This window comes from Leuciscus leuciscus (genome assembly GCF_965113295.1).
Source record: "Leuciscus leuciscus genome assembly, chromosome: 20".
NCBI classification, from domain to species: domain Eukaryota; kingdom Metazoa; phylum Chordata; class Actinopteri; order Cypriniformes; family Leuciscidae; genus Leuciscus; species Leuciscus leuciscus.
The window spans coordinates 22,540,048-22,565,211 of NC_138744.1; the positions used below are offsets into that span (position 1 = coordinate 22,540,048).

The 25,164-nt window shown below is 38.0% G+C and overlaps 1 protein-coding gene across 2 annotated transcripts; it reads right to left on the reverse strand.

The window, feature by feature from the left end:
• Positions 1 to 252: 252 nt before the first annotated feature.
• Positions 253 to 25,164, reverse strand: zyx (zyxin). Of its 2 annotated transcripts, none has more exons than XM_082150323.1 (10): positions 24,985 to 25,164; positions 14,357 to 14,582; positions 12,961 to 13,229; positions 9,660 to 9,755; positions 8,479 to 9,024; positions 5,662 to 5,782; positions 3,566 to 3,735; positions 3,158 to 3,336; positions 2,208 to 2,328; positions 253 to 2,120 (listed from the first exon to the last, which is right to left on the reverse strand). In XM_082150323.1, exons 2-10 carry the CDS (start codon positions 14,574 to 14,576, stop codon positions 2,007 to 2,009), a joined length of 1,836 nt encoding a protein of 611 aa, XP_082006449.1. In that variant the 5' UTR covers positions 14,577 to 14,582; positions 24,985 to 25,164; the 3' UTR covers positions 253 to 2,006. The 2 variants fall into 2 exon arrangements, with proteins under 2 accessions (XP_082006449.1, XP_082006448.1); XM_082150322.1 differs by lacking the exon at positions 24,985 to 25,164 and adding an exon at positions 24,232 to 24,620.

Below are 25,164 nucleotides of genomic sequence, written 5' to 3' on the forward strand. Positions count from 1 at the left end.
GACGTCGACAGTCCTGACTATCAGTGGCGTATGTGAAGCTGGTGCGGGCTGATAAGAATTGAGGGGGTGTGAGAGGAGCAAAACCACAAAAGAGCACGTCACACATTGCGTGGGAACGAACATGTTTGGAAGCCGTCACATGGAGAACACGTAAACGCATACTAATCTTCAAAATTCACATCACTATAAGAAAATGAAACAAGAAACATTTTCAATTAAATCCAATGAAAGATAAAACAAAAAAGTACTCAGTTTGTCAATTTTATAGTTTTATTAGTTCAGAATACAGTACAAATATGGAAGAAAAACAATGATAGCAAAAATAACACATTGGCATACTTTCAACCGTAAACATACACACATTCACATATTAAGAGAGGAAATTAGATGGAGTTTACAAAAAAAAAGGTAATGTTAAATGGTAAATACATGAAGGCTAAACCACAAGTGTTCAAATGGTCCATAATGCCTTACTGAATTCAGCAGTATTGTGATACCAGCATGAAAATGAGGCCGTGAAACATGATGTATAAAAACACTGTAATAACAATAACAACATATCATGCATAACATGTTAGATTTGGTCATGTTTTTTTTTGTTTTTTTTATTGGAGCCATTGTTTTATTCGATTGCATCAAATACTAGAATTTCTTGGACATAATAGTCAAGGGACAAGGCCAAGAAGAGAAACACAGAGGTGCATAGATAAATAAAATGAGCTATGTAAAATGGATACAATTTTCAAAATGATATCAGCGCTACCATAAAGCCAAAATGAGTGGTCTTAGACAATAGTTGTTATCGTAAACACAACAACAAAACAAATTAACTAAAATGTCAATGTTGGGATTCTGTGCATTACTCACAGGGAATGATGACTGTTAAAAACTAAATATTTCTGAGAAACATTCAAGAGTTCAATCTGTTCAGAATCATGTTAGTTTGTCTACAGTAACTGTTACTCTTACCAAAAATTATCGCTAGTTTTGTGATGTTGAATCTTTCTGTATATAACCAGAGCTTTTGTGTAGATAATACTATCTTATCCATAACACAGACGTTTAAAAAAAGAAGAAGCTTTAACTACAATGTCATAGATTTACTACAGTAGTCTATGTAAATATTACAAGAGGCTCAGTGATTGATGTGCTGTTCTTTGGAAATACTTAATCGTCAAACCGACCTACAATTGTTTAATCGCTAAATACCTCTGGCAATAATGGAATGGAAAACAATTGAACTGATACTGGCATGATAATCAATGCAAACTTACTCAACTGTATCATCACATGTTTTGTTCGACATGCTTTAGGATGTGCTTTTTAAAAAATATTTGTTCATTTACAGTTAAACAGTTAGATAAGTGAAGCATGCATGACAAATCGCATCTTTCCCTGCCTTTGTTTTTGCTTATTTTACATTTGATGTGACTACAATTTCACAAAGAGCCCTTCTCATCCACTACCAACGTATGTTTCGGAAAAGCCTTACTGAAAGTGCATGGATGACGGTGGATATACAAACTATACGTCTTGCCTCAGTAGTGAGCTGTGGTACAATTTATGGATGTTTTTTTTAAAGGCATGCTGGGAGTAGCACTGTGCAGTTCAAACGGCAGTGCAGTACATTACTCTGCACGGAGTCAGCCACTACAGTAAAAATTCAAGCCACAAAAACGGTCCTAAAATCACTACTCTGACACTTTACATATCAAACAATCTAGGGGCAAAAATTGTGTCGTATATAACATTCAAAATGGAGGCACTAACATTGTGCTCGCACACATCAGGCCCTGGCAGAAAGACGCCAGGCCACACAGGGCAAGCTATGGGCTGGGCTCTGAATAAGGCCATTCAGAAAAAGCAGTAGAGCTTCGTCAAGAAAAGGCTAAACTGACATTGAGCAAACATGAGGAAAATGAGAATGTGAAACGGAAGAGAGATTTATAACACTAAGCCAATTATGTGTCTTGAATCTGGTTTAGGTATGTGTGAGTTTCCACCAATCACTGTTTGGCCTGCTTGGCACGTTGGGTGTGGCATTTCATGCACAGAATTCTGCCATCCAATGGGTAGCAGCCATCAGCGTCTGCCTCGATGGAAAGGGGACGAGAACAATCCTGCAATCAACGAGTATTTTAAAACATGACTTCTAATTTGAGGCTAGAACAAATAGGTAAAGATAACTAAAGAAAGAGTGTTCGTACCTCACATCGGTAGCACTTCAGGTGAAAGTTCTTCTCTAACGCAACGACCCTGATGGTCTCTTCACTTCCCGGGTCGGGAATAATCGGCTCATTGCAGCTCACGCACAGTGGAGAGAAACGGCTGAGAAACAGAAAAAGGAGGAGAGAGGTTAAGAAAACATTTTGGTAACATTTTACAATCATTTCTCAGTTGTTAACATTAGTTAATGTATTAACTAACATGAACTAACAATGAGCAATACATTTGTTACAGTATTTATTCATCTTTGTTAATTTTAGTTAATAGAAATACAGTACTTTGTTGTTTGTTCATGTTAGTTCATTAATTTTAATAATGTATAAAACCGACAATAAAAACCTGTGATAACATAATCATAAACCATTTCAATATATATTGTGTGGAAATTATTTATATAAACTTTTTATACAATTTACAACAATGCTCAAGTTGTGGAGTCCACCACAATAAACAATTTCGCCCCAGTAAAGTTCTCTCAAAAGTAGTGTACTTTATAAGGACGTGAAGACATGGTGTGAAAAAAAGAAAGAAAAAAAAGGTAATATTGCTTGTGAACAACATTTTTGTGCCTCATTTTCTAATCAAGCTGTAATTCAATTACAAAAAGTATGAAAATACTATTTAATTGGGTGTATTTAGGATACATAAAAAGCTAACTAAGAAATGCCTTAGCAAGACAAAATAACTATGCAATTACTATTCCAAATTTAACCCCAAATAAAGCAAATTAACTCTGAAACTTTGTTGTAAGGAAGTTAGATTTTATTATGCTAAAAGTGTCCCTTAGTTGAAGAAAACCCCATTTAAAATACCACTGTTTTGTTCATTACACCAATACCTGATTGAATGGGATAATTAGTTAAAAAGCTCTAAAGTATACCAGCGTATAATGGAGTGTTTTGATTGGTCTGTGATTAGCGAGAAGGCTCACCGATGGTAATCTTTGACACAGTAGGGGTTGTTGTTGTCATCGGTGATGAACGGAGCGCCCTCCAGGGTGCAGCTGCAGGTAGTGCAGCGGAAACAGTGGGCATGGAAACACTGACCCACCGCCTTCAGGACACGGTCTGTGATCCGCTCCCCACAGAGGGAACACACAGTCAGAGATTTCTGGAAACACACAATCACACCCAAAGACAAATGGTAAGAAAATCCAACGCTTTAAGGAAAAACAAACAGAGTGGGTTACTACTAAGTCTCTGAAAAATACCCCTTAATAAAGGTCTGTGATATGGATAACATTGACTATCTTTAAAGTTTTCGGATACCAAAAAAAGCATTGTGTCAATTAAAAAACTGTTAATATGAAATTTCTTGCGTCTAAACAGGCTTGTCTCACCATGTAGCAGTCCTCGCACTGAGGCGTCCCTTCGTGGTCGTAGAACTGCATGCCCTGCAGGGGGCGCTGGCAGCTCATGCAGCAGAAACAATGAGAGTGGAAGAGTTTCTCCATCGCTCTCACTGCTGGCTGAGATCTAGACAGAGCTTCTCCACATTTACCACACACTTCTGAAAGGAAAAATAGGTTCATTTTAGCAAAGAAAAATAGAAATTGAGGATAACGAGAGATTTATGAGATAAAGAAGTTCATTATGGAGCAGCAAACACAGAGATTAGTCTCCAGGATGATAATTGGGTGACTGGAGAGGTTGTACTAAAGTACTATTGTACTCTAGAGGTCTCAGGTCATATTTACACCCGGAATTACGATGCGTTTTGTCAAAAGTAGACGAGGGAGACACATCCCCGTTTACATCTGATATTTTAATCCGTCTCTTTTGTCCACTTTCAACCACTTCTGTCCTGATTTCTTCGAGGGGAAGGTCTATGTGCGGTTAAATGTATGGTTTTTACTTCAGATCTTTCAATCTAATGGACAAAATAAGCTCACTCAATTTACATAGCCTATGTTAACGCACTCGAAGACGACGGAAAAAACATACGGAGAGCAAGACCACGCCGAAAGCTGCGAGTGAGAGTTAGAAATCAGGAATAGTGAGAACAATGTGCTTGATACATTTTTCATCCTAAATCCAAACTTTGGTCTTCAGCTGACAAAGTTTTAATCCCGTCTGGCTAGCGCGCAACTCCCATAATGTTAACGCATTAGACCAGTAGGCGGAGAGTAGGTGGTCTTTTGCGGCTGTTCAAATGCATTCGACCACCCTACAAAAGCAATCCTTTCAAATGTGTTTTCGACTACCTCTGGAAGTGGTCGAAAGTGGACAAGCTCATAACGTTTTAGACCCCGTTTACACCTGCATTTAGTGTCGTCCACTTGTGATCCTGTCGACCAAAACGCATCTTAATACCACATGTAAACCGGGCCTAAGTTCAACAGCACCGCCCCACCTTAAAAGCATTCCTGACCAATCCTACCTTAGCAACTGTCGCCATTCTCCATATAGAGTGCAACAGTCGGGTTATAGAAGTAAAAATCCCATTTAGACTACATTACCCATGATTCTACAAAAAACCTCCACCAATCAGAGAATTGCGACAAGCAAATCTCACCCAACCTCTCTACTGCCAGTTCACTCCCATTGAGCACTGTGAATGACGTAATCGAGTCAATCTCCCTACGCTCTCAAACTATTAAATAGTTATGCATACAATACCAGTCAAAAGTTTGGAAACATTACAAAAAAAAATTATGTATTTGAAAGAAGTAGTCTCTTATGCTCACCAGCGCTGCATTTATTTAATAAAAAATACAGTAAAACAGTAATATTGTGAAATATTTTTTACATTTAAAATAATTATTTTCTATTTTAATAAATTAAAAAATGCATTTTATTCTTGTGATAACACAGCCGAGTTGTCATCTTAGCAAAGGGTCATCACAACAAGACGGGCAATAAAGAACAAAAAAAAATAATCAATCTATGACCAAGAATATAACCAGACTTAAAAATAAACCATAAAACAGAACATGAATACACAAATCAAACTGTTTATTTCAGTTGCATGTGAAAGTAGGCTGATCTAATCAAAAACGGATCAAAAAGTATTTTTAGTTTTTTCACCTGCACACGCACATCTAAGCTACTAAGAAAAAAAGAAAAAGAAAAACTTCAGTGCTGACAAAGACAGAGTGAGATCATTACAACACTCATCCAGAGAGATCCAGACATGGGAGAGGTGAAGCGCTCTGGTGTTTAGACTGATAATGAAGTAATAAACTGAGATAGAGAAGCTACATCAAGCTAAACACCTACACAGACAGATAAAGAGAGAGGAAGACAGAAAAAGAGCAAGAGAAGCCTTGAACCATTACACAGTCAGTGTTTATCACAGCTTGTCTGCCGTGTGTTAAACAAGAGCCATATGGGTGTCTTAAATTAACATCAAAACCAGGAAATCACCGAAATGAGAGCACATGAAAAAGAGCATCAAATCTTAAGGGTGTGGGTGTGTACACAAGGTTAGGTGTACCTGTAGCTGGAGAGGTGATCACAGGAGGATGTTTGTCCATGTCTTTGATAAAGTCCTTAGTCATTCTCTCCAGCTCTTCTACTTCCCTCATAGTGAGAGGAGCTCCACCAGAACCAGACCCCTAAAAACCACAGCATGTTTGCCATTTTTCAGAAATTACAGAAATTGTAGTTTTATGCATGTCATTGTGTTAAGCAATTATATACATTTTAAGTAGGGATGCACGACATATCGGCCACCATATCGGTACCGGACGATATATGTTAGTTTTTAATGTTATTGGCCCGATAAGAAAGTCTGGCCGATATATTAAAGTGATAAATAATGGATTATTTCCTTCAGCTCAGAAGCACTGTTTGCCATGATGGTTTTGAATTGCTTGAAATATGATTAGAATCACTTTAAAAAAGGAAAATACAGTTAAATGTCTGTCATATAGGCCACATACATTTTATTGGTGAGATTTTTGTTTTTGTAATCAGGCTCTCAAATATGATATAAAAAATTGGATTTAGATTTATCGGCCAACATATCGGCTTTCAAATATAAAAAATTATCGGTTATCGGTATCGGCCTAAATTTTTATATTGGTGCATCCCTAATTTTAAGTAATGTAAACTTCTGAAAAACTTCTATTGATTTACACTGATGAATGTTTACTATTCAAAATGTAACCAATCACAATGAATCACTGTAATATTTGCATATGAACTGCAATTGACCTTTTTCTCGCATCTATTTGCATACTGAAACGCGACTGGTCTTTTCTTATATCTATTCAACATCTATAGTTGCCTTTACTCTGCACAGACGGTGTTGCATTACATCGTTTGCTCAACAAAGCTCACAGAAAAAAAGATGAGTGCTATGTGTCGTGAGTCTCATGACATCAGCAAAATTCATGACTCAGATGTAGCATTTCATTTATGCAGAATATATGCATATGCAAAAACTAAAACCTAAGCTGTCCCAAAAGCCTCATGTGTTCTTTTATTTTAATTTATGTTTTTATCTATCCTTCGACTTACAGTACCATTCAAAAGTCAGGGGTCAGTAATATTTTCTCATGTTCACCAAGAAGAATATACAGTAAAAAATACAGTAAAAGCAGTAATATTGTAAAATATTACTACAATTTAAAATAACTTTTCTATTTTAATATATTATAATGTAAAAAAATATATCATAATATATGCAAGGGATAATGTAGTAACCCGCCTCGCTCTACATTATCCCGTTTATTACATGGATACCTTCCAAATAAATCAATAATTTTACACAAAATATTGATTTAAAAAGGAGTTTATTGATTTAAAAACGATTGTATCGCTTCTGCTAAAGAAAATAGTCCGTTCCGTCTCTACGGTTAGAATCCTGCGTCCATAGCAACGCTCTGTTTTTCATGGCAACGGTGTGTTATACTTCGCAGCGTCTGTTATCAATAAATAACAGACCGCATTCTACATTAGAATTCAACCAAACCATGTAATAATAAAATGTAATTTATTCCTGTGATGGCAAAGCTGAATTTTCAGCATTCATTACTCCAGTCTGCAGTGTCACATGATCCTTAAGAAATCATTCTAATATTAATGCTCAAGAAACATTTCTTATTATTATCAATGTTTTTTTGTGGAAATCATAACATGAACAGCATTTATTTGAAATAGAATTTTTTGGAACATTGTTAATGTCGATTTAATGCGTCTTTTCTGAATAAATCTTGCTGCCCCCAAACTTTAGAACTTTTGTACACTGACAAAATGTCTGCCATTTAAAATCTGTTTCTGATGTAAAACATCATGTGCTGTGAACAGCCAAATTTAAGACAGCATTTCATTTACCAAACTAAAGCCTTAAACTTAAGCTTACCAAAACTGTAAAACTAGTCTTACTTCAGGAAATATAAATGCATTTACACAGTTATTAGCATTTATTTTAAAGGGTTAGTTCACCCAAAAATGAAAATTCTGTCAGTAATTACTCACCCTCATGTTGTTCCAACCCCGTAAGACCTTCGTTCATCTTCGGAACACAAATTAAGATATTTTTTATTAAATCTGAGAGCTGTCTCATTCCTCCATAGGCTTCTAAGGGACTGAAACTTGCTGGCCCAGAAAAGTTATTAAAGAGATCGTTAATATAGTCCAAGTGACTACAGTGGCTCAATCTTACGTTTATCAAGCGACGAGAATACTTTTTGTGCGCAAAAACAAACAAAAATAACGACTTTATTCCACTATTTATTTCCTTCTCTCTGGGCCTCGAGTTATTTCACGTAGTGTTTTAACGCAGCGCGTCTGTGTTGTACGCCACACGCATCACACACATGACCAGCATCGGCCAATAGTGAGCCAACGTGGTGACGTGCAACACAGACGCGCTGCGTTAAAACACTACATGAAATAACTCGAGGCTCAGAGAGAAGGAAATAAATAGTGGAATAAAGTCGTTATTTTTGTTTGTTTTTGCGCACAAAAAGTATTCTCGTCGCTTTATAAACTTAAGATTGAGCCACTGTAGTCACTTGGACTATATTAACGATCTCTTTAATAACTTTTCTGGGCCAGCAAGTTATAGTGTCTTAGAAGCCTATGGAGGAGTGAGACAGCTCTCAGATTTAATCAAAAATATCTTAATTTGTGTTCCGAAGATGAACGAAGGTCTTACAGGGTTGGAACAACATGAGGGTGAGTAATTACTGACAGAATTTTCATTTTTGGGTGAACTAACCCTTTAAGATTTATTTTTGCCTTGTTACCTTACGTCACATTTATTTAAATGACTGCATCACGTTACAATCTAAGGCACACCCACCTTTGGTGTAACGGTGTTTCCTGCTGGTCTGCTGAACGATGCGATGGGTGATTTCTTAGGTGCAGCAGGAGAAGGCGGAGCAAAGCTTTGCTGACTGCCAATGGGAGATGTTTGAGAGAGATTGAAAGCAGGTGTGGGGGCGGGAATATTCACTGGTGGAGCAACAGGGGCAGGAGGAGCTGCAGGAGGAGGTGGTGGGAAAGAGCTTTGGGCGGGGGTTTTAACAGCATGGTTAAACCCTCTTGCGCCTCCAGAAGGTGCAGGACTAACTGTTTTGGAACCAAAATTTGAATTCAGCTGACTGGGAGAGAAGTTGGTTTTTGGAGCCACAGCTGGGCCTTTAGCCAATGACTGTACAGGGGTGGGGGCAGAGGCTGTGCTCTGATTGGCCGGTCGTGTTCGAGCACGTAGCTCCTCAGCCCAAGGTGCAGGGGGAGGACGATCCTGCAGCTCAGGAGGGGGTAGAAAGGAGAGGGTGGGCTTAGGGGCTTTTGGTGGTGGTGCTACTGGCTTTGGCGCTGGTGCCGATGAAAACTGGCTAGGCAACTGAGCAAACAAACAAACACACACAGAAATATATGTCACATCAGATGGGGAAAAGGGAACTTTAAAGGCTTACAAAATCTCTAAATTGTGGCATCAGAATGTTGCAAGATTGAGATTGTGAAAAATAATTGTTCCTACTTTATATTTTTACTTCCTTATTTAACAATTGCTTTATTTGTGAAAAATACTATAATAGGATTGCAGAATCAATAAGGATGACTGCAAGTTCAAATTATGTTTTCATGTTGATTCATTTACAAATTATTTATTCCTAATTTAGTAATAAATACTATGTAAAATAAATATGCACTTTATTGCAGAAAATAAAAATATTTTTCTCGTGTGATATTATATATATCAGCTTTATATCAGTCATTGGCCACCCTAAAAATCCCTAAAATATCGGCATCTGCAATCAATTTCATATCTGTTGATCTCTACCAAAACTAATAGAGCAGCACGAACATTCGTCAAAACATCGCCTATTGTGTTCTTCTAAAAAGAGTAAGTCTTGGAATGGCATTAGAGTGAGTGAATCTTGCCACTATTCCATTAAGGTTTAAAAATTAAAGGGAATTAAACTGAATCCTCAAGGTCAAGATTAGAATGTCAGAGGTTAAAGGTTGTGCGATTACCTTTGGGTTGAAAGGTCCACTAGTCTCCATCTCTGATAACATATTGGTCAAAGAGCCCAGCTGCCTGTCAAAACTCGTCTGTTTCTCAATCAGCCTCTATGGAGAACAAAACCAGAGACAATATGAGAGAGAGAAATTGAGATGTGTGTGGGGTGTAGGAGAGGTTGGAAAGGATGTGGATTAGAAGAGGAGAACAACAAGAAAGGGTGAATCAGCCATGAAATCTGATGTTGCGTTGGAAAGAGTGCAAGAGTATATAAATGTTAGGCAATAAAAGGGTGGAATAGAGTACAAAGCAATAAAAAAGGAATATGTGAAACAGAAAATGACAGGGTCAGAGCTGAAACACAATCCAAACAACATTAAACGTGTGAAGAACAGATTTAAAAAAAAAAAAAGGATAAAGAAAATGGTGCCTTGAGAAGTGTTCCTAGTTTATAATTCATGCCTAGTTAGTCATTTGATCAAATTATATGAGATAATAAAAGGGCAGAATGTGCGTGTGAATCCGCACTGACAATTAAATGAATCCACAAAGAAACTTGGAAGAGCTGAGAAAGACACAAACAACTGACAGTCTTGCTCTCAGAAAACCACTGCACTGTTCAATCACTACACCATCTTCAAAGAAGAAACATGTACTTTCTGTGGCTATGTTTCCATCCAAAGTTGTGAATTTAACAAAATTGGAATACCGCATTAAAAATTTGCGAATAAAGCACCGTTTCCTTGTGTTCAAGAGAACAAAATTGTTACTTCCTATGAAATTGGCACAAATGATCTGTAATTAAAATAAAGAAGCCTCTGCGGCTCTTTTTTCATACATCAAATGACTTGCGGCTCAGAGCGCAGACACAACCCAACAAACACTGTCATGTTATTAATCCCCTGGTTGTCCAGTTATCCAATCACATCATCTGTTTAGGGAAACTTTATTATTGCACATCAAAGGATTTATCAAGTAAATGTGATTCCGTCATAGTTTATGCGCATGTCTTCCTATAGAGACAGAGCGCAACGCGTCATAATCTGAAGACCACGCCCACCAAGGGGGAAAACAAAGCAACTGTCTCCATTGACTTTGCATTGCGAGAGGCTGCCTCCTTGTCATTTCTTGCTTCTAAGAAAAGACAGAATAATGCCTAAAAGCTGCTATGTGACAAGGTGTACAGCAAACAAGCTAAGAAACCCAGAAATAAGTTTCATAAGCTGTCGACCCCCAAAAACGAGCGTTTGAGGACATAAAAGTGGATACAGGCTGGAACGAATGGGTAAATTGTGGGATCCTGACACTCAGTATGCACTAAAAATACACTACGTGTGCAGTAAGTTAAACATTTGGTCACTGGTGAGTCAAATATCGCTCTGTCTCAACTGCCTGTATCCACTTTTATGTCCTAAAACACTTGTTTTTTGGGGTCGAGAGCTAATAAAAACACCTTGTCACACAGCAGCTTTTAGGCATTTTTCTGTCTTTTGTTAGAAGCAAGAAATGCCAAGGAGGCAGCCTCTCGCAATGCAAGTCAATGGAGACGGTTTGTTTGTTTCCCCCCTGGGTGTGGGCGTGGCCTAAATACGCTCTGTCTCTATCGAATAAAAAACAATTATGTGCCTCAATTGAGTGCATACATTTCTGTCCATTTTTAGAATTTATGTGGATCTTTGCATTTCCATCCAGCATTTTTTTAATGCGATAACCCCAAAAATCGCATAAAAATAGGCGAATAGCTAATGACAATCAACTTCACTGCCTGACAGTGGAAATGACCACACATCATTACATTTAGAAAACATTCAACTAGTTTAGGTAGCAACCAATTAGTTAGAGTGATGTCTTCGGATATAGCAACGCAACTTGTACTGTTTTTTGTGCTTCTGGCAGCATGAATCACATTTTTATTAGGATAATATTAATACTAGGATAATGGATTTAATTGTGCATGCTAATTTTCAGAATGTTTTGGAACACAAGAACATGTCCAACGTGAACACTACCTAAAGCATCTGATCGGAGTCAGGTCAGGTGACCACATAGCTATCTTAAGACAAATTAGTTAACTAGTTGTTTAGCCAAAAGATCAGCGAGTTTTGTCCATCCCTAAAATCTTCTATAGTAAGGAAATGTTTCACGAAAAACGTATTTTTATTGCTCTCAGTAGCAACAGCGGGTCTTGTTTGATTGAATGAGGCCTTGTGAGAATGATGATGTAGCCCAATTACATCGCACTCACCACAACACATCCATATAAGCCCTGACTCTATTTATGGATAAGTCAGCAGACAGCACGTATAACTGTGTCTCACAGGACAGCGGAGTTTCAGTTTACTGCAGCAAACTGCTCAATTCAACTTTCTCATCTCCTCCATTTACAAAAAGAGTCTCTAGAATTACAGAAGAATGTAAAATGCCATATCAGGCCATACAGAGTTAGAATTAATGATGCACCAAAATTTCAGTAATTTGAAATTGATGTTGACGGCTCAGTATGTTTGGACATAAGACGAGACAGAGTTCTTCAATAAACTCATAAAAGTGTTTCAGTGTGTTTTTGTTTTGTGCAGTGTTTCAACCGTAGAAAGATGACATCAATACAACAGCTTGTAAAAAAATGTCACATATCGTTGCATTTACCTCAGTTTACAAGAATGTCTATGGGCCCTATCTTATTGATAGGCCTTTGATTTTAGACCAGGTTTCAGTCGGCTTGTCTCGTAGATGGTCTGCATGCGCACTTTTACCTCGCGCACGAGCAGTTCTGTTTGCGCTCTGGAGACGCATTCGGTCTTTCCACTATCAAATTCCGTCATGTAAATAGCGAATCTGCCATGGCGCGAGCACAACTGGCATTTAAAGGTAATGAGAGATGAGACTCTGATTGGTTTAACGCACGCAAATCCCAAAACACACCCATTACTCGAATAGGGACAACCCTTTTAGACCATGCGCCGGGTGCACCGACCATTTTTCCCGTCATTAAACTTGCGAAAGTGGATTCGGACACGCCCTAAGTGAACTTGCACCCTGCGCTTTAAACCATGCACTTAGATCATTAAAATATGGCCCTATATCTCATTAATTAGCTAACAAAAAATAAATATAAAATAAATTATATAGGTGCATCGGTAGTCAGAATCGAGTTGTCTAGGTTTAAAAAGGCATACAATTGTGGTCAGTATAGTGTGAAAGCTTTTTAATCTTAAAGGACCAGAAATAAGAAAGGCTGGGAATGACACAAGGGCACGTAAAGACTTGTTAAGATTAAAATCAAATTGAAATGAAATCAAATATTTGGTAACCTACCTGAGAGTTGACACCTGCACCGGTCTGAGGGAGTGGAGGAGGAGGTGGTGGTGGTGGTGGGGGTGGGGGTGGGGTGAAGGAGGCAGAAGGTACAGAGATAAACTCCTCGGGAGGTGCAGGGAGGTGTAGGTCTTCTGCAACTGGGGGCGGGGCTGGGAATGCAGGAGGAAGGGCATCAGATGCAGGGGGGGTGATTTGGCATTCTGGAGGAGGGGCTGGGAGCTCGGCATCATCCAGCGGAGGAGGAGGAGGAGGAGGGGGCGGGAAGTCTAATAAACGAAGGCAATGAACTTCATTACACTCGCACCAATTCACAATGACAAAACAATCTCTTTCAGCATTGTTCTTTCACCTTAACACAACGCAAGATAGCATAGCTTATCTAAATACTGCAGCTACATTAGCATACATTGCTTCTCTCACATGTGAAAAACAACTCTTTAGATCATCAGGACTGGCATTTGAAGGACAATGCAGATATTGAATATTTAACATCAGTAAAGACAGAAATGTAATTCAGTTTAATCCTTAAAGTCATATTCAGCAGTTTATCAGCAAAACGCTTTCAACACTTTGCTCAAAAGTGAATTCATGTCTGAAAATGCACTCTGTTGCCAATCGCATATGTTGGAATTCTGGCGCGGAGAGAATTACTTCAGTTGCTACAAGAAGTAGAGTGAACTTTTCTAAAAAGCACCTCATGTTCGATCTATAATAAAGGATTAATGACCCACTAGTGATATCATAATGAAGAATAAAATTAAAAGAATAAATAAATAAATAATAGTTTGAGAAAACTTAAATGGTTTGGCTGGCATAACCTTACTTTTTATTACATTTCATTTCTAATAAAAAAATATTTTTAACAACTGTTTCACTGCTTATTAACATTTGAAATCAATGTCATGTGGTGCAACTAACATAAAATGAAGCATGTTAAAAAAACATTAAACAGGAAGTGATATCAGTGACCCCAAGTAGACCCTCAAGTCAATCATTCTCAAAAATATCAAATAATTTGACATTATGACAAGGCTATGTTAGTTTAGACAGTAAAATCACATGTGGTTCAACTCCCTGAAAACTTGAAATAATTATGAATGAATATATTTTTTTGAAAATAATGAATAAGCGGTGTACATACATGTATTAAAGGTGTAAGGAAATACTTTTTACTTGATGGCTACACTACATGAAGTTTTTTCAAGGTTATTAAAATAAAACTGTTGCCTAAACGTTTTCCAAAACCATATAAAACAATCTTTATACAAAGAGTGCATTTCTAAGAATTTGCCACGTGTTCTAAACTAGATTTTTAAAAGACTTTTCTTGTTCTTTATCACAGATTGATCTTATATTAGAAATTACATTTCATCTTTCAAGGAAATTGTCTTACCCTCACAAACAGCTGAAGGGGGCGGGGGCATCTCTCCAACTCGTCCAATCACACCAGTGCTTACAAATGGAGAGGGCTGTGATGGGGCCATCTGTATTTTGGGGCGTGGAGGAGCGACAGATGCAAACTTTTTGGGTTGGTTGTAGAAAGAAGGAGCGGTAACTTTGAGGGAGACCGAGGAAGTTACCACAATGGGCTTGCCGCTGCTAGAGTCAGACATCTTGATCTGAAAAATACAACAGTATGTATGTGGTCAAAGAAGTGTTACAGTTCAGATTACCATTTCTGCACAGAATTTTCCAATGCAAACAAACTAATTCAAAACCACTTGGCTGCATAGTTTGGCAGAACAGCATATGGAAAATCTTAACGTTTAGTAAGTGGTTTGTAGCTTTGGTGCCTGAAACTGCTTTACTCATGCAGAATCGGCTCTCAAGAGAGCCGCCACCTGTATGTAGGTTAGTCAACCATCTGGGTTAAATTTGAAAAAATTCTCCTACATGTCTATAGTTTTGAAACACCCAAAACAGGAAATGTCCCTTTAATATTTTTAGCATTATACAATTGTTTAAAAACAAGATGTGGTGAGCATTTCAGTAATTACAGGGAAGTAAATGTCGCTTTGTTAACAATGTTGTTCCCTGATTTGTCATAACAAAAAAACATAACTGGTTTTAAGAGAAGTTTTTTTAACCTCTAAACTAACATGAAACAAAAGTTATGTGTACCTTAACTGTTTTGTATGACTTGGGTGAGGTATAACAAGGAAATCACTCACCAAAATATCGGATAAGGGATTTCATGAATTAGTTGCCAAGCATTTCACTTCCTGTTATGTACATCTCAGGTACTTCCATGTCTATTTTGACTCGTTTCATATCCACTCTTTGTTTAACTCGGTTTCACATCTAGAGAAAAGTCTCACTGTCAGAAATCCGCTTTCAACAGTTCATTCTTAAAGGGATCACACAACATTTTTTGTTATCTTGTCATTTAATGATGTCATTTTCTAGTGTTTTCACCCTTTATCTAAGCTTTAAACAGTCAGTTTAACAGTCGCCTTCAAATGTGAAATGAGCAATACTTTTTTTACTGCCCAATCCTTCAATAACAGCCTCTTTGCAAAGTATAGGTGCTTTCGAACTGGGTAGTTATAGGAACTCAGTTCAAGGAACTAGCTAACTAAATGTTCCCCTAGAACCCTTTTCCTGATTGCATTCGCATCACCAGTTGGAACTTTGAAGTGACGTAAGCCGTCTCTTACATCCTGCCACTCTGGTTGTTGTGCAGGAGTTTAAAGGCACACTATGTAAGATCTGTACCTTAATATAACAGCTTCGAAATGATTTTGATGGTAAACAAACTCGTAGTAGGGCGAATCATCCCGATAGCAAAGCGCGGGGGGTGTCTATGGAAGACACTAGCACGCATTTTTGCAGAGTGCAGAGACGGCTCTGCGTGAGTGGTATTTACGACAGTAACTCTAGGGGTCGCTGTTTGAGAAAAATGGAAACTGCATCATGTGCCTTTAATTTAGACGCCGATGAGAATGACTTAGCCAGATCCTGAGCACACATTGCTCCCATTCTCCGTTTTCATTAGTTTACAATGTTTTACAATCCTATCTTATACGTTATTAGATAGAACTGTTAAAAAAGACAGTAAACGGTATAAGTATTATACCGTGTGGTTGATGCCCAATGTCACTAGCTGAGCAGAAATACATCATCCGTTATTGCTCCCTTCAAGGTCGCGTTGGATTTCCTCCTTAGCATAAAGGTTGAGAAGTGCCTGGACTTCTACGTCGAGTAACTATACAGGCTATAAACTGTGTTTGCACAGCTTTTAAAAAATGCTGGGTGCCAGTGTTTTTCATGCTTTCGGCCAATTAACGTAGACTTACATCACTGGAAGTTCCCATTGTGCTGGGTTAGACCCTACTCCGAAGTAAGAGCTAATTTAGTTCCCCCAAAAGGCGTTCCTAGAACTAAAATCGTTCCCAGTTCCTGCTGTGCAAACACGCCAAAAAGCGAGTACTTCCACCATTAGTTATAGGAACTATATAAAAAGGTTCCTACGGTGCGAAAGCCCCAATGATGTTTATGCTCTGACCACAATTAACAGGAACCTTGTTAAAATAAACCTCCAAAACCATTCCTACCATTTACTGTAGATCCTTCAGAAGGATATACACAGAGTAATAGCACAAAGTTTGGCAAACATTCACACATTTTATTTCATTAGTTCAACTGGTGTTTAGGAATAATAGTATCTATCCTAGTGCTGTCAAAAGTACTGGTATTTAGGTAACAAGTTGACACAAAAAAAATGAATAAACAAATAAAAATAACGATACTAGCTTTTCTGCAGTACCGGTAATATTATTAATTCATACTATCAATTATCATCTAAAGTTAATGTTAACTTAGGCAGCCCTAAAATCTCATTTTGTACAAATATTTAGCATATTATTGTCGATTTGCCTCCTAATCAAAAACCGATAGATAGAACCAACTGCCTACATTTATTTCTTTTTCCATAATCCATTTCACTCAAATGTACGTCGCAATATAAAAGTAAAGATCTGACACTACTTCAGATCATTGTGACTTTAAACCAATAGTTGTTTGTGTAGCGCTTTTGATTAAAGCTTGGTTTCACAAGAGTTCGCAGAGTTCAGGTACGGAGAACTATGAAATATTACTGGTTTTGTACTGACTACTGAAAGTTTATTATTGTAACAACACTAATCTATCCTGCATTCTCTATGTTATCTCACGGTGAATGGGAGTGGCAAGTTTCTGATGACACAATAGGTATCACAGACATGAACCTTGAATCATCATGTGTTCATGCATTCATCAGTGTGACGTCACAGAAGTTACAAAGTTGAGAATTAGCCATTTTTGAGTTCTGAAAGTTCTGATATGTTTTCATAGAACACAAAGTCCTTTTATGTCATAAGATCAAGCAAAATTCAATTCGTCATGATAGGACCCCTTAAAATTATGTACTAACAGGACACAGCAGAGCACAGATGGTCAGAAACACAGTAAAAGATACAACCTTCTATTGTTGGAGGATATAATTTCTGTTTAGATTTTGCTTGCACACAAGCAAGCTCTCCAAACTGAGGTTATCGAGGCTGAAGTCATACCATGACTTCCCCTTTATGAGGCCTCAGGGTACGGTCAACCGAGCTTCATCTAGAAAGAGTTAAAAGTGCTTGAGACATGTGGATGTGATATACCGCAGAAGTGCTCTCATGGCATGAGCTATGTGCAAATATTTACCTCAAGCATGTTTGCCATTAAAAAAGACGGCATTACCTCATTCCCCCTCCTCCTCCTCCTGCTGCTGCAGCTGAGCCAAGTCTCATTTGACCCAATGACTAAGTCATAACTTTTTTTCCTCCATAGTTCTCGTAATACAGCGAGTGAACCATAACTACTTTTTGAAAGTATGAATTACAGATGATGGCAAACACTTTAAAGGCATCAAATGCAGCATGGTCTGTCCTAGCCAAATGGCGCTCTAATTCATCCCACTGTTGCCTTCGGATGCAGATGATGTATACATGGATTTCATGACAAAAGAACGTCTTTCATTTCTAGCTTTACTAATTGGAGCCACGTTTTTGTTATTCTATCCTAATTACCATATTTTGTCCAGTCAAATCATGTTATACTAAATCAGCTAGGAAAGAAACATGCAGTGCATGGCAGTCCTTTCTCATTCACATTGTTTCGGTTCAGCATCTCAAAATGAACTGACACCATCTCACCTGAAATGTGCTCTGCAGCACAAGTATAAGAGGAATTAAAGTAAATATTCAAATGAACTCATCCACTTTGAAAAGGTTATGTAAAAATTAGTAGAACTTGGTAGAAGTTGAATTTTTTAATACCAAGGATCCCAAAATATGATGATCTTAATATATTATAAATGAGTCTGCATAATGTATAAATAGAAAATATTAAATATGATATCTTAAAGATGTTATTTCTAAGTATATAAAAATGTATAAATGATTAATGTCATGAATTTTCCATTCTGCCTTGAATGAATGAATGAAAACCATAACAACAACAAATTTAAAAACATTCTATTATTTATTAATGTTAACGACAACTTTGGAAGCCCTAAAATTTTATCTGCATTCTGTTGATCTGCCTCCATCCAATCAACAAATTATCGATAGACCCACCCTATTTTTTTTTTATAAAAGATCTGACACAACTTACTAATACTGTAGTTCTGACTAGGAGTGCACGATTTACAAAAAAAAAAAATATATCTAACTGCGATTTCCCCCCCCTGAAATTTAAAATCCAATTTAAAAAAAAAAAAATTGCAGGTTTTCTGCGCTTGTTTGCATGCAAACACTGGCAGATAATGAGATGCACACATGTAAGAACACAGTGACGTGCTTCACTCTGAAACACACAGCGCATATATTTAATTAAATCCCAGCTTTTGCGATTTAATAATCACACTAAGCCATATCCCGATTTTGGATTTATTTAAATTAATCATGCAGCCCCTAATTCTGACAGTAAATTCTTCTTACATGATGATGAGCCAACACTCAAAGCCATTGTAAAATTATACACAATTGTGACCGCACATCAATTGAATGCTACATGAGCCATGATGGCACATTTCTTAGCATCCCTATATAACTCTTCCCACTTCATGCTGCGCCACCAAACAAACAAACACCCCTTAATAAGCAAGTTCCTCTTCACCTTGTTTGAGCCATGTCCAACTCAATTTCTCTCATCACACACAAATATAAATACTGAAAAGCAGTACGGTCCAATGACAGCCATACAAATCTACATCGGTCATGATTTTCATCAAGAGGAGTAATTGTGAATCGTTTAGCAGTTGACTCCCACACATAACCACAACCTCCAGCAGATTCCATTTTCTGGCATGAACAGAAGAGCTTCAGTTCACACAATATTCCCTAAACGTCTGAAAAGAGGTAATGATCCCTTCTGCCCTACCTAACCTAATTTAAGATGCTAAGAGTTAAAGATGCTTTGATGTGGTCCACCAAACCTCAGATCTCAAAATCTGAGAAGCTCTTAACGGATTCTGCATAACCATAAGTGGAAGCACAATTTAAGGACAAAAAAGAGAGGTATTTTTAGTCCCCAGTTCTGAGTATGCCATGAGAGGCAGTGACATGTAAAGTGCAAATCCTTCACCTTTCTCCTCTGGTTCAGATGTAGAGTTTAATAATGCAGAGGTGCATGCTCGGATGAAATATTCACAAAGGACAGAAAACAAGCCATAAACACAGAGGTTTAAAAGATGATTTATTCTCCTCATGGCCTCCATCTCCAGATCAATATAAACTTGCGGGCACTTACAATAAACTTGCACGAAACGTTCCATTGAGCTGTTCCAGTAACTGATCCACAGCAGAGCACATGTGTCATTGATGCTCAAAACAAACAGCAATGACTTACTTTTGAGAGCGTCCACTGCCACAAAATGGAAAAGATGATCACATCCTTAATTCTGAGTTCCCGTTCAAGCAAACCAAAAAGAGCAAGAGACCATTCAACCATCCATCCTTCTTTGACAAACAATGCCTGTTAGGCTGGCCACACACTTGAAGATTTTAAGGGCAATTTTGAGCCTGATTTGCATCCCGCAAATCATCATCATGTTGATTCTGATTTTGCTACTGAAGTTTAAATCAGAGACTGTATTTTTTTTTTTTTTTTTTTTTCAGCAGATGAATGATAAAAACATCGACAGCCAATCAGAATCCACACAACTTGGCTTGACCATTTAACGCGCAGATGACATAAGCACTAGCAGCACGTGCTTATAATTAACACGACTTTATTGTGCATTATTGTACATCGTTTTCATTCTTGGTGTGAACTATCGTTCTTATGTGCCTTAAAGACACAGAAACTTAAAAAGCACATTATAAAAACACCAAAATATGAATGTTGCCTAATTTTATCTCACTAGCAAAACCACTGCGAATGTGTGAATATTTATTAAACTCAGCCCTAGTTCAAACTAGGACGTTTCCTGCTTGTTGAGGTCACCAGCTGCCAGTTTGGCTGGTGTGTTTGGTCTTTACGGGTACTGTAATGGTTCAGATGCACTGCTAGACACTCTGATAATGTGAGAAGGTAGACAATACATTAGTGAGAGGAGATCCATCATGCAAAAAAAACAGTCTAACAGTAATGCAATGCAGTCCAAATCAGCATAAACTATCCAGGGAAAACACTCTGCGACTTTCATTACCCGCTATGGAGATCCAGCAAAGGATTAAATCTCATCGAACTAGGACCTTCTCACAGTGTTTGCGCGCCGTGGAAAGAGAAACAGCTGCAATATAAAGATTCCAGTGGCCTTACGTATGTGTCTGCATTTCATCACTAGATCAGAATGACTACGTGATTCGGAGTCTGGCTCTTTTTTTGCGGAAAGGAGAAGCAGCTGATCTGGCTCCATGAGACCTCCTTGCACAGCCTTGATGGATAATGCGGCCTGTAAACGTTACCCTCAGAGGGAAACAATGGGAACTTTTTGAGGATCATTGCATGAGATACGCAAATTCTTCAAAATGTTGTTTGCCACACTGGAGACATTAAGAAATAAATAACAGGACATGTTGAAATAACAGTGAGTGATGTTCTACTCTGAATTATGATAGGCAAATAGCTCTTTATAAGGAGTCACTCTCATCAACAATAGACCAAAGCAAATGTGTCATAGCACCTCTCTGGCTGCAAACACGCAGTATTTTTCAGCAATGCAGTTTTCTGGCTTCCTCTACAGATTTTATCACAGGTCCAACAAGTGACAGAGTAGCTGCAACTAACATAGTTTGTAGATAAGAATTCACTTCACAACTATATTAAGACGGTTATGTGCTTGAATAGCTGATCTTGATAGCTCTTGACAAAAAGTGAACTGTCAACTTACCACACAGTATGACACCACAGCAGCATGTTTCAAAAGATAACGTCACCTATAACATCACATCATAAACGACTCCTAACACAATGCTTGTCTACAATGACTAATATGTGAATCACTTCCTTTCCCAAATCTAGCTTAAACATGTACAAAGACACTTGTACTTTGGCTGAATTTGTTACAGACAACTCCAGAATCAGCAGGATTCTATTGTTCTGGGTGACTGTGGTGAAAAGCATATGGCACGCCCACAATCTGTCTGGGTTACGCTGGGCTCAATACAGCTCAGACGGATCGCATAATTACGTCATGGGGGGGGGGGGGGGGGGGGGGGGGGGGGGGGGGGTCAATTACATGCTTGCTTTCTATGGTGCATAAAAACATTCTTAATATGAAAATAATTTACTATATCTTAAAAAAAGCTACTACTAGTTCATAAAGTAAAATGGCGATAAAGACACCAAAGAGTAGTTCAATGAATAAATGTATTAATACTTCGGTGCAAGTGCATTTACCACTGCTCAGCAAAATCCAGTCATTTCAATAGAACTTTGCACGTTTTGGGAGTTTTGTGAGAGGATGATAAAGTTCCCAAAGCAGATTTCAATAATGTTTAAAGGTACAGTAAATGAACACTTGTAGCCAATCAGCAGTAAGGGGTGTATACACTCATGATGGGGAAAATACCTGTGTTGCATAGCATGTTTGTGAATTTGGGGGCGGAGCTATCAATATAGGGATGTAATCCTTTTGGGTACGTGAGTGCGTGTTTGTTTTGGCGATTTCAAATATTAAAAGCGTTTCTCAGAAATTGCTTTTGTTGTTCATGCAAATTCACCATGCTGACCAAGAGAAAACCGCTTGGTTTGAAAGTGACTTATGTGCACTGCTATGGTTTATTGCCCCGGGCCCATTGAACTAACGTTCCCAGGTGGGGGCCCTCCGGGCCTCTGGAGTCATCTTAATCATTACACAACCCCTGTACGTCGCTACACTGATGACAATGGAAATTGTTTGCATGCAAAATTTAGCTGAAATAGTTTGGCAAATTTGGCAATTTCACCAGTCATTTCATTCAGAATCCACACGATAAGGAATTTCACGTGAGCAGTGTTTCCCATACATTGATTTATCTGTGGTGGCCATGAATCGATTTCAGTGCTTCCCATTCATTAACTAGACTGTGGTGGCCCCGAAAAGAAAATAATTATAACTCCTCATAATAACATAAAAGGTCTTTAATGTCATGTTTTTCGGCAATGCTGTCAAACAAACTAAAATCGAAAGCGTGATAAGGCTTTTGTGTCCTTTTCAAAAGACTTTTTGTTTGAGTGGCTGTGATGCCAATATATTACAGGTAGGGTAGGCAATTTCAGAGAGGCTAGCAATAGCAAGCTAGCTTTGAAAGAATGAGATGCCATCCTCCTTTCAGAGCGTCTCCAAAGCCACGCCTCCCCCAAAACACATGAAAGCACACAGCAGAGTCTGCAAAGCGTCCCAAGAGACCGTGTTAAATTACCTCATGTCTCAAAGCACATTACAATAATAAAGAACGCAAACAATTTAGAGAGCTCTTACTGTACCACCTTACTGCTGATTCATTCCGCCATTGATAGTGTTGATACTGTTCAATGTAGCCATTGAACAGCTCCAGGTAGAACGTCGCTGGTTGCCATCTCGTAATTATGGTTATGCAATGGTGTGAACAGCATAAGCTTGTGTGTCTACGAAGCTTGTGTGTCTATGAGCTTAACAAGCTGACTGTATGTCTACAACTCTGCACAGATTTGCTGGAACACGCTGATGACGTGTGACGTCTGCGCGAGCAGGGTGTGAGGAGGTTTGGAAACACATGTTGACAGGCAGGTAGGACAACATATCATTCGGACCGAATGCAATGATTGGACAAACATTTTTGGTCCTGAGACTTCCGCAATAGATATATGTAAATTTTCTATTATTGATTGCTATCAGGATGTGAAGAGAGTTTCAACCTGTACAACAAAAAGTGTTTATAAAAAAAGCCTACCCTACCTTTAACTGCTGCTCATCCAATCAGAATTCAGTTGGAACAATCCGTTCTATAACGAAATGAACACCAAAAAGGCTGCACTCCTCATTACAAACTGTTGCATTGAATATTATTAATAAATAGCTTTATTAATATGATCAGAGCATTTGTGGCGGTCTCATGTTGTTATAATTCGCGCTGATTATATAATTCCAGTCCGCATTTAGCACATCAACTTCTTTTTTTCAGCACATCTTATTTTGAGGTGGAAAATCATAAATCATTTTGGCGTCGCCTAAAGGCCAGGAAACCTTATTGTCATCTTTATGGACTCCACCCCAATAAATTCTGAGTTCATTCATTCCGAAAATATTGCGGTCTCGTTCTTCATACGCGGAAAAGTTTGTGTAACGTTCACTGTTCCTGATGGTAACGTTAGCTTATCAGACGCAAGAGCAGTACGAGTTAAAACAAGTTGCTTTAACCTTATAAGGATATCTTACTGAAAACCCAGACAGTAACAAGAGAGATAAAGCTCCCAATGAATATAATACAAGTTATGACTGAAGCCCGCAATCTTTAGTTGAAGGCATTATTAAGATTTAGTTAACATTGTACACATGAGCCCCACCCCTCACTTTATTTAGGTTATATCATTAAACATTTTTCAATGAGGACGGAATTCCAAAGCGATTATGAAACATTTTAATAGACAAAATACTTAAAAACCATTCAAACAACACACATTTTGACCTTAATGCTACTTCAATACATTTATACATCACTAAAAACCACTGTGAATGCATATGGTTTGTGGTTTTGATGCGAATAGATAACGGCGAATGTGACAAACTTCTGTCATTACAATTACACATTATAGAAAAGGTGAAACAAAGGCACTTACTGTTCGTTTTCCTCCGGAAAGGTGCAGTTATGCCAGTACAAATAGACAACGCGTCTAATTTCTATCCCTACAGCCCTTTATGAGTATCCTTTCTTAATGTATATCACTTTACGGTGTTGCGTTGGCGCCAGGCACCATTCTGTTAGTACTGACAAGATCTCGTGGGGACGATCATCAGCGAATCTGATCTGCCAGCATGAACTTTTTCCAAATGTACCGACTCTAGTCGCACTTCCGGTTCACGCTTCCGCATTCTCCTGGCCGCTGGAGGTGGGACAACATCTGCGGCCAATGATGACTGCACTGCTGTTAGAGGTCTGCACAGTATTCAAGTTTTTAACCGTTTTATATTTTATATTAAGTTATTTTAAATACCGTGATAAATTAATTTTAGCAGAAATATTACATGTATCTTATCAACTAGTCTATACGGGTCATAAAATAACATGCCTAATCGCAAAAATATAGCAAATGCACATTTTACAAGCAAAACGTTTCAAACAAACATGTTTGTTAGGTTTTGTTATTAAATGATACTATAAAAATGATTTGAAAATTGGATTTCAATTTCTCTTTCGATATATGCAGCTTGGATTTATTCTTTGTGTTTTATGGTGCCTGTTGTTAAATGAAGAGATTTAATAAAGGTTAAAAAAAGTTAATTGGTTACCTCACCTTGCACATAAACCATTGGGCAGTTATTAAATAAAATGGTCAAACAAGCTATCAGTCTTGAAAACAGCTTTGACTTACCTCTTTGCCTGCCTCCTTCTCCTTCTCTTCTTGTTTCTCTCTCAGTAAGTGATTTCAATGATAACTTTTTCTGCAGTCTCTACTCCTGTTTCTTTCCGAATCACAGCTGTTGAACCCTCCCCCTACATGTCTCCTAAAGGAATGACACCATCCCTCCGTCTAAACAAGTTCACTCTCGCT

What these genes read in the sequence shown, in the direction of transcription:
- zyx (XM_082150323.1), bottom strand. Translation starts at nt 14,576, where the DNA reads ATGTCTGACTCTAGCAGCGGCAAGCCCATTGTGGTAACTTCCTCGGTC. An exon ending in GAAACACCGTTACACCAAAG is followed by an intron (nt 5,783 to 8,478) that starts GTGGGTGTGCCT and finishes TGTGGTTTTTAG; the next exon opens with GGGTCTGGTTCTGGTGGAGC. An exon ending in TGAAGTGCTACCGATGTGAG is followed by an intron (nt 2,121 to 2,207) that starts GTACGAACACTC and finishes CGTTGATTGCAG; the next exon opens with GATTGTTCTCGTCCCCTTTC.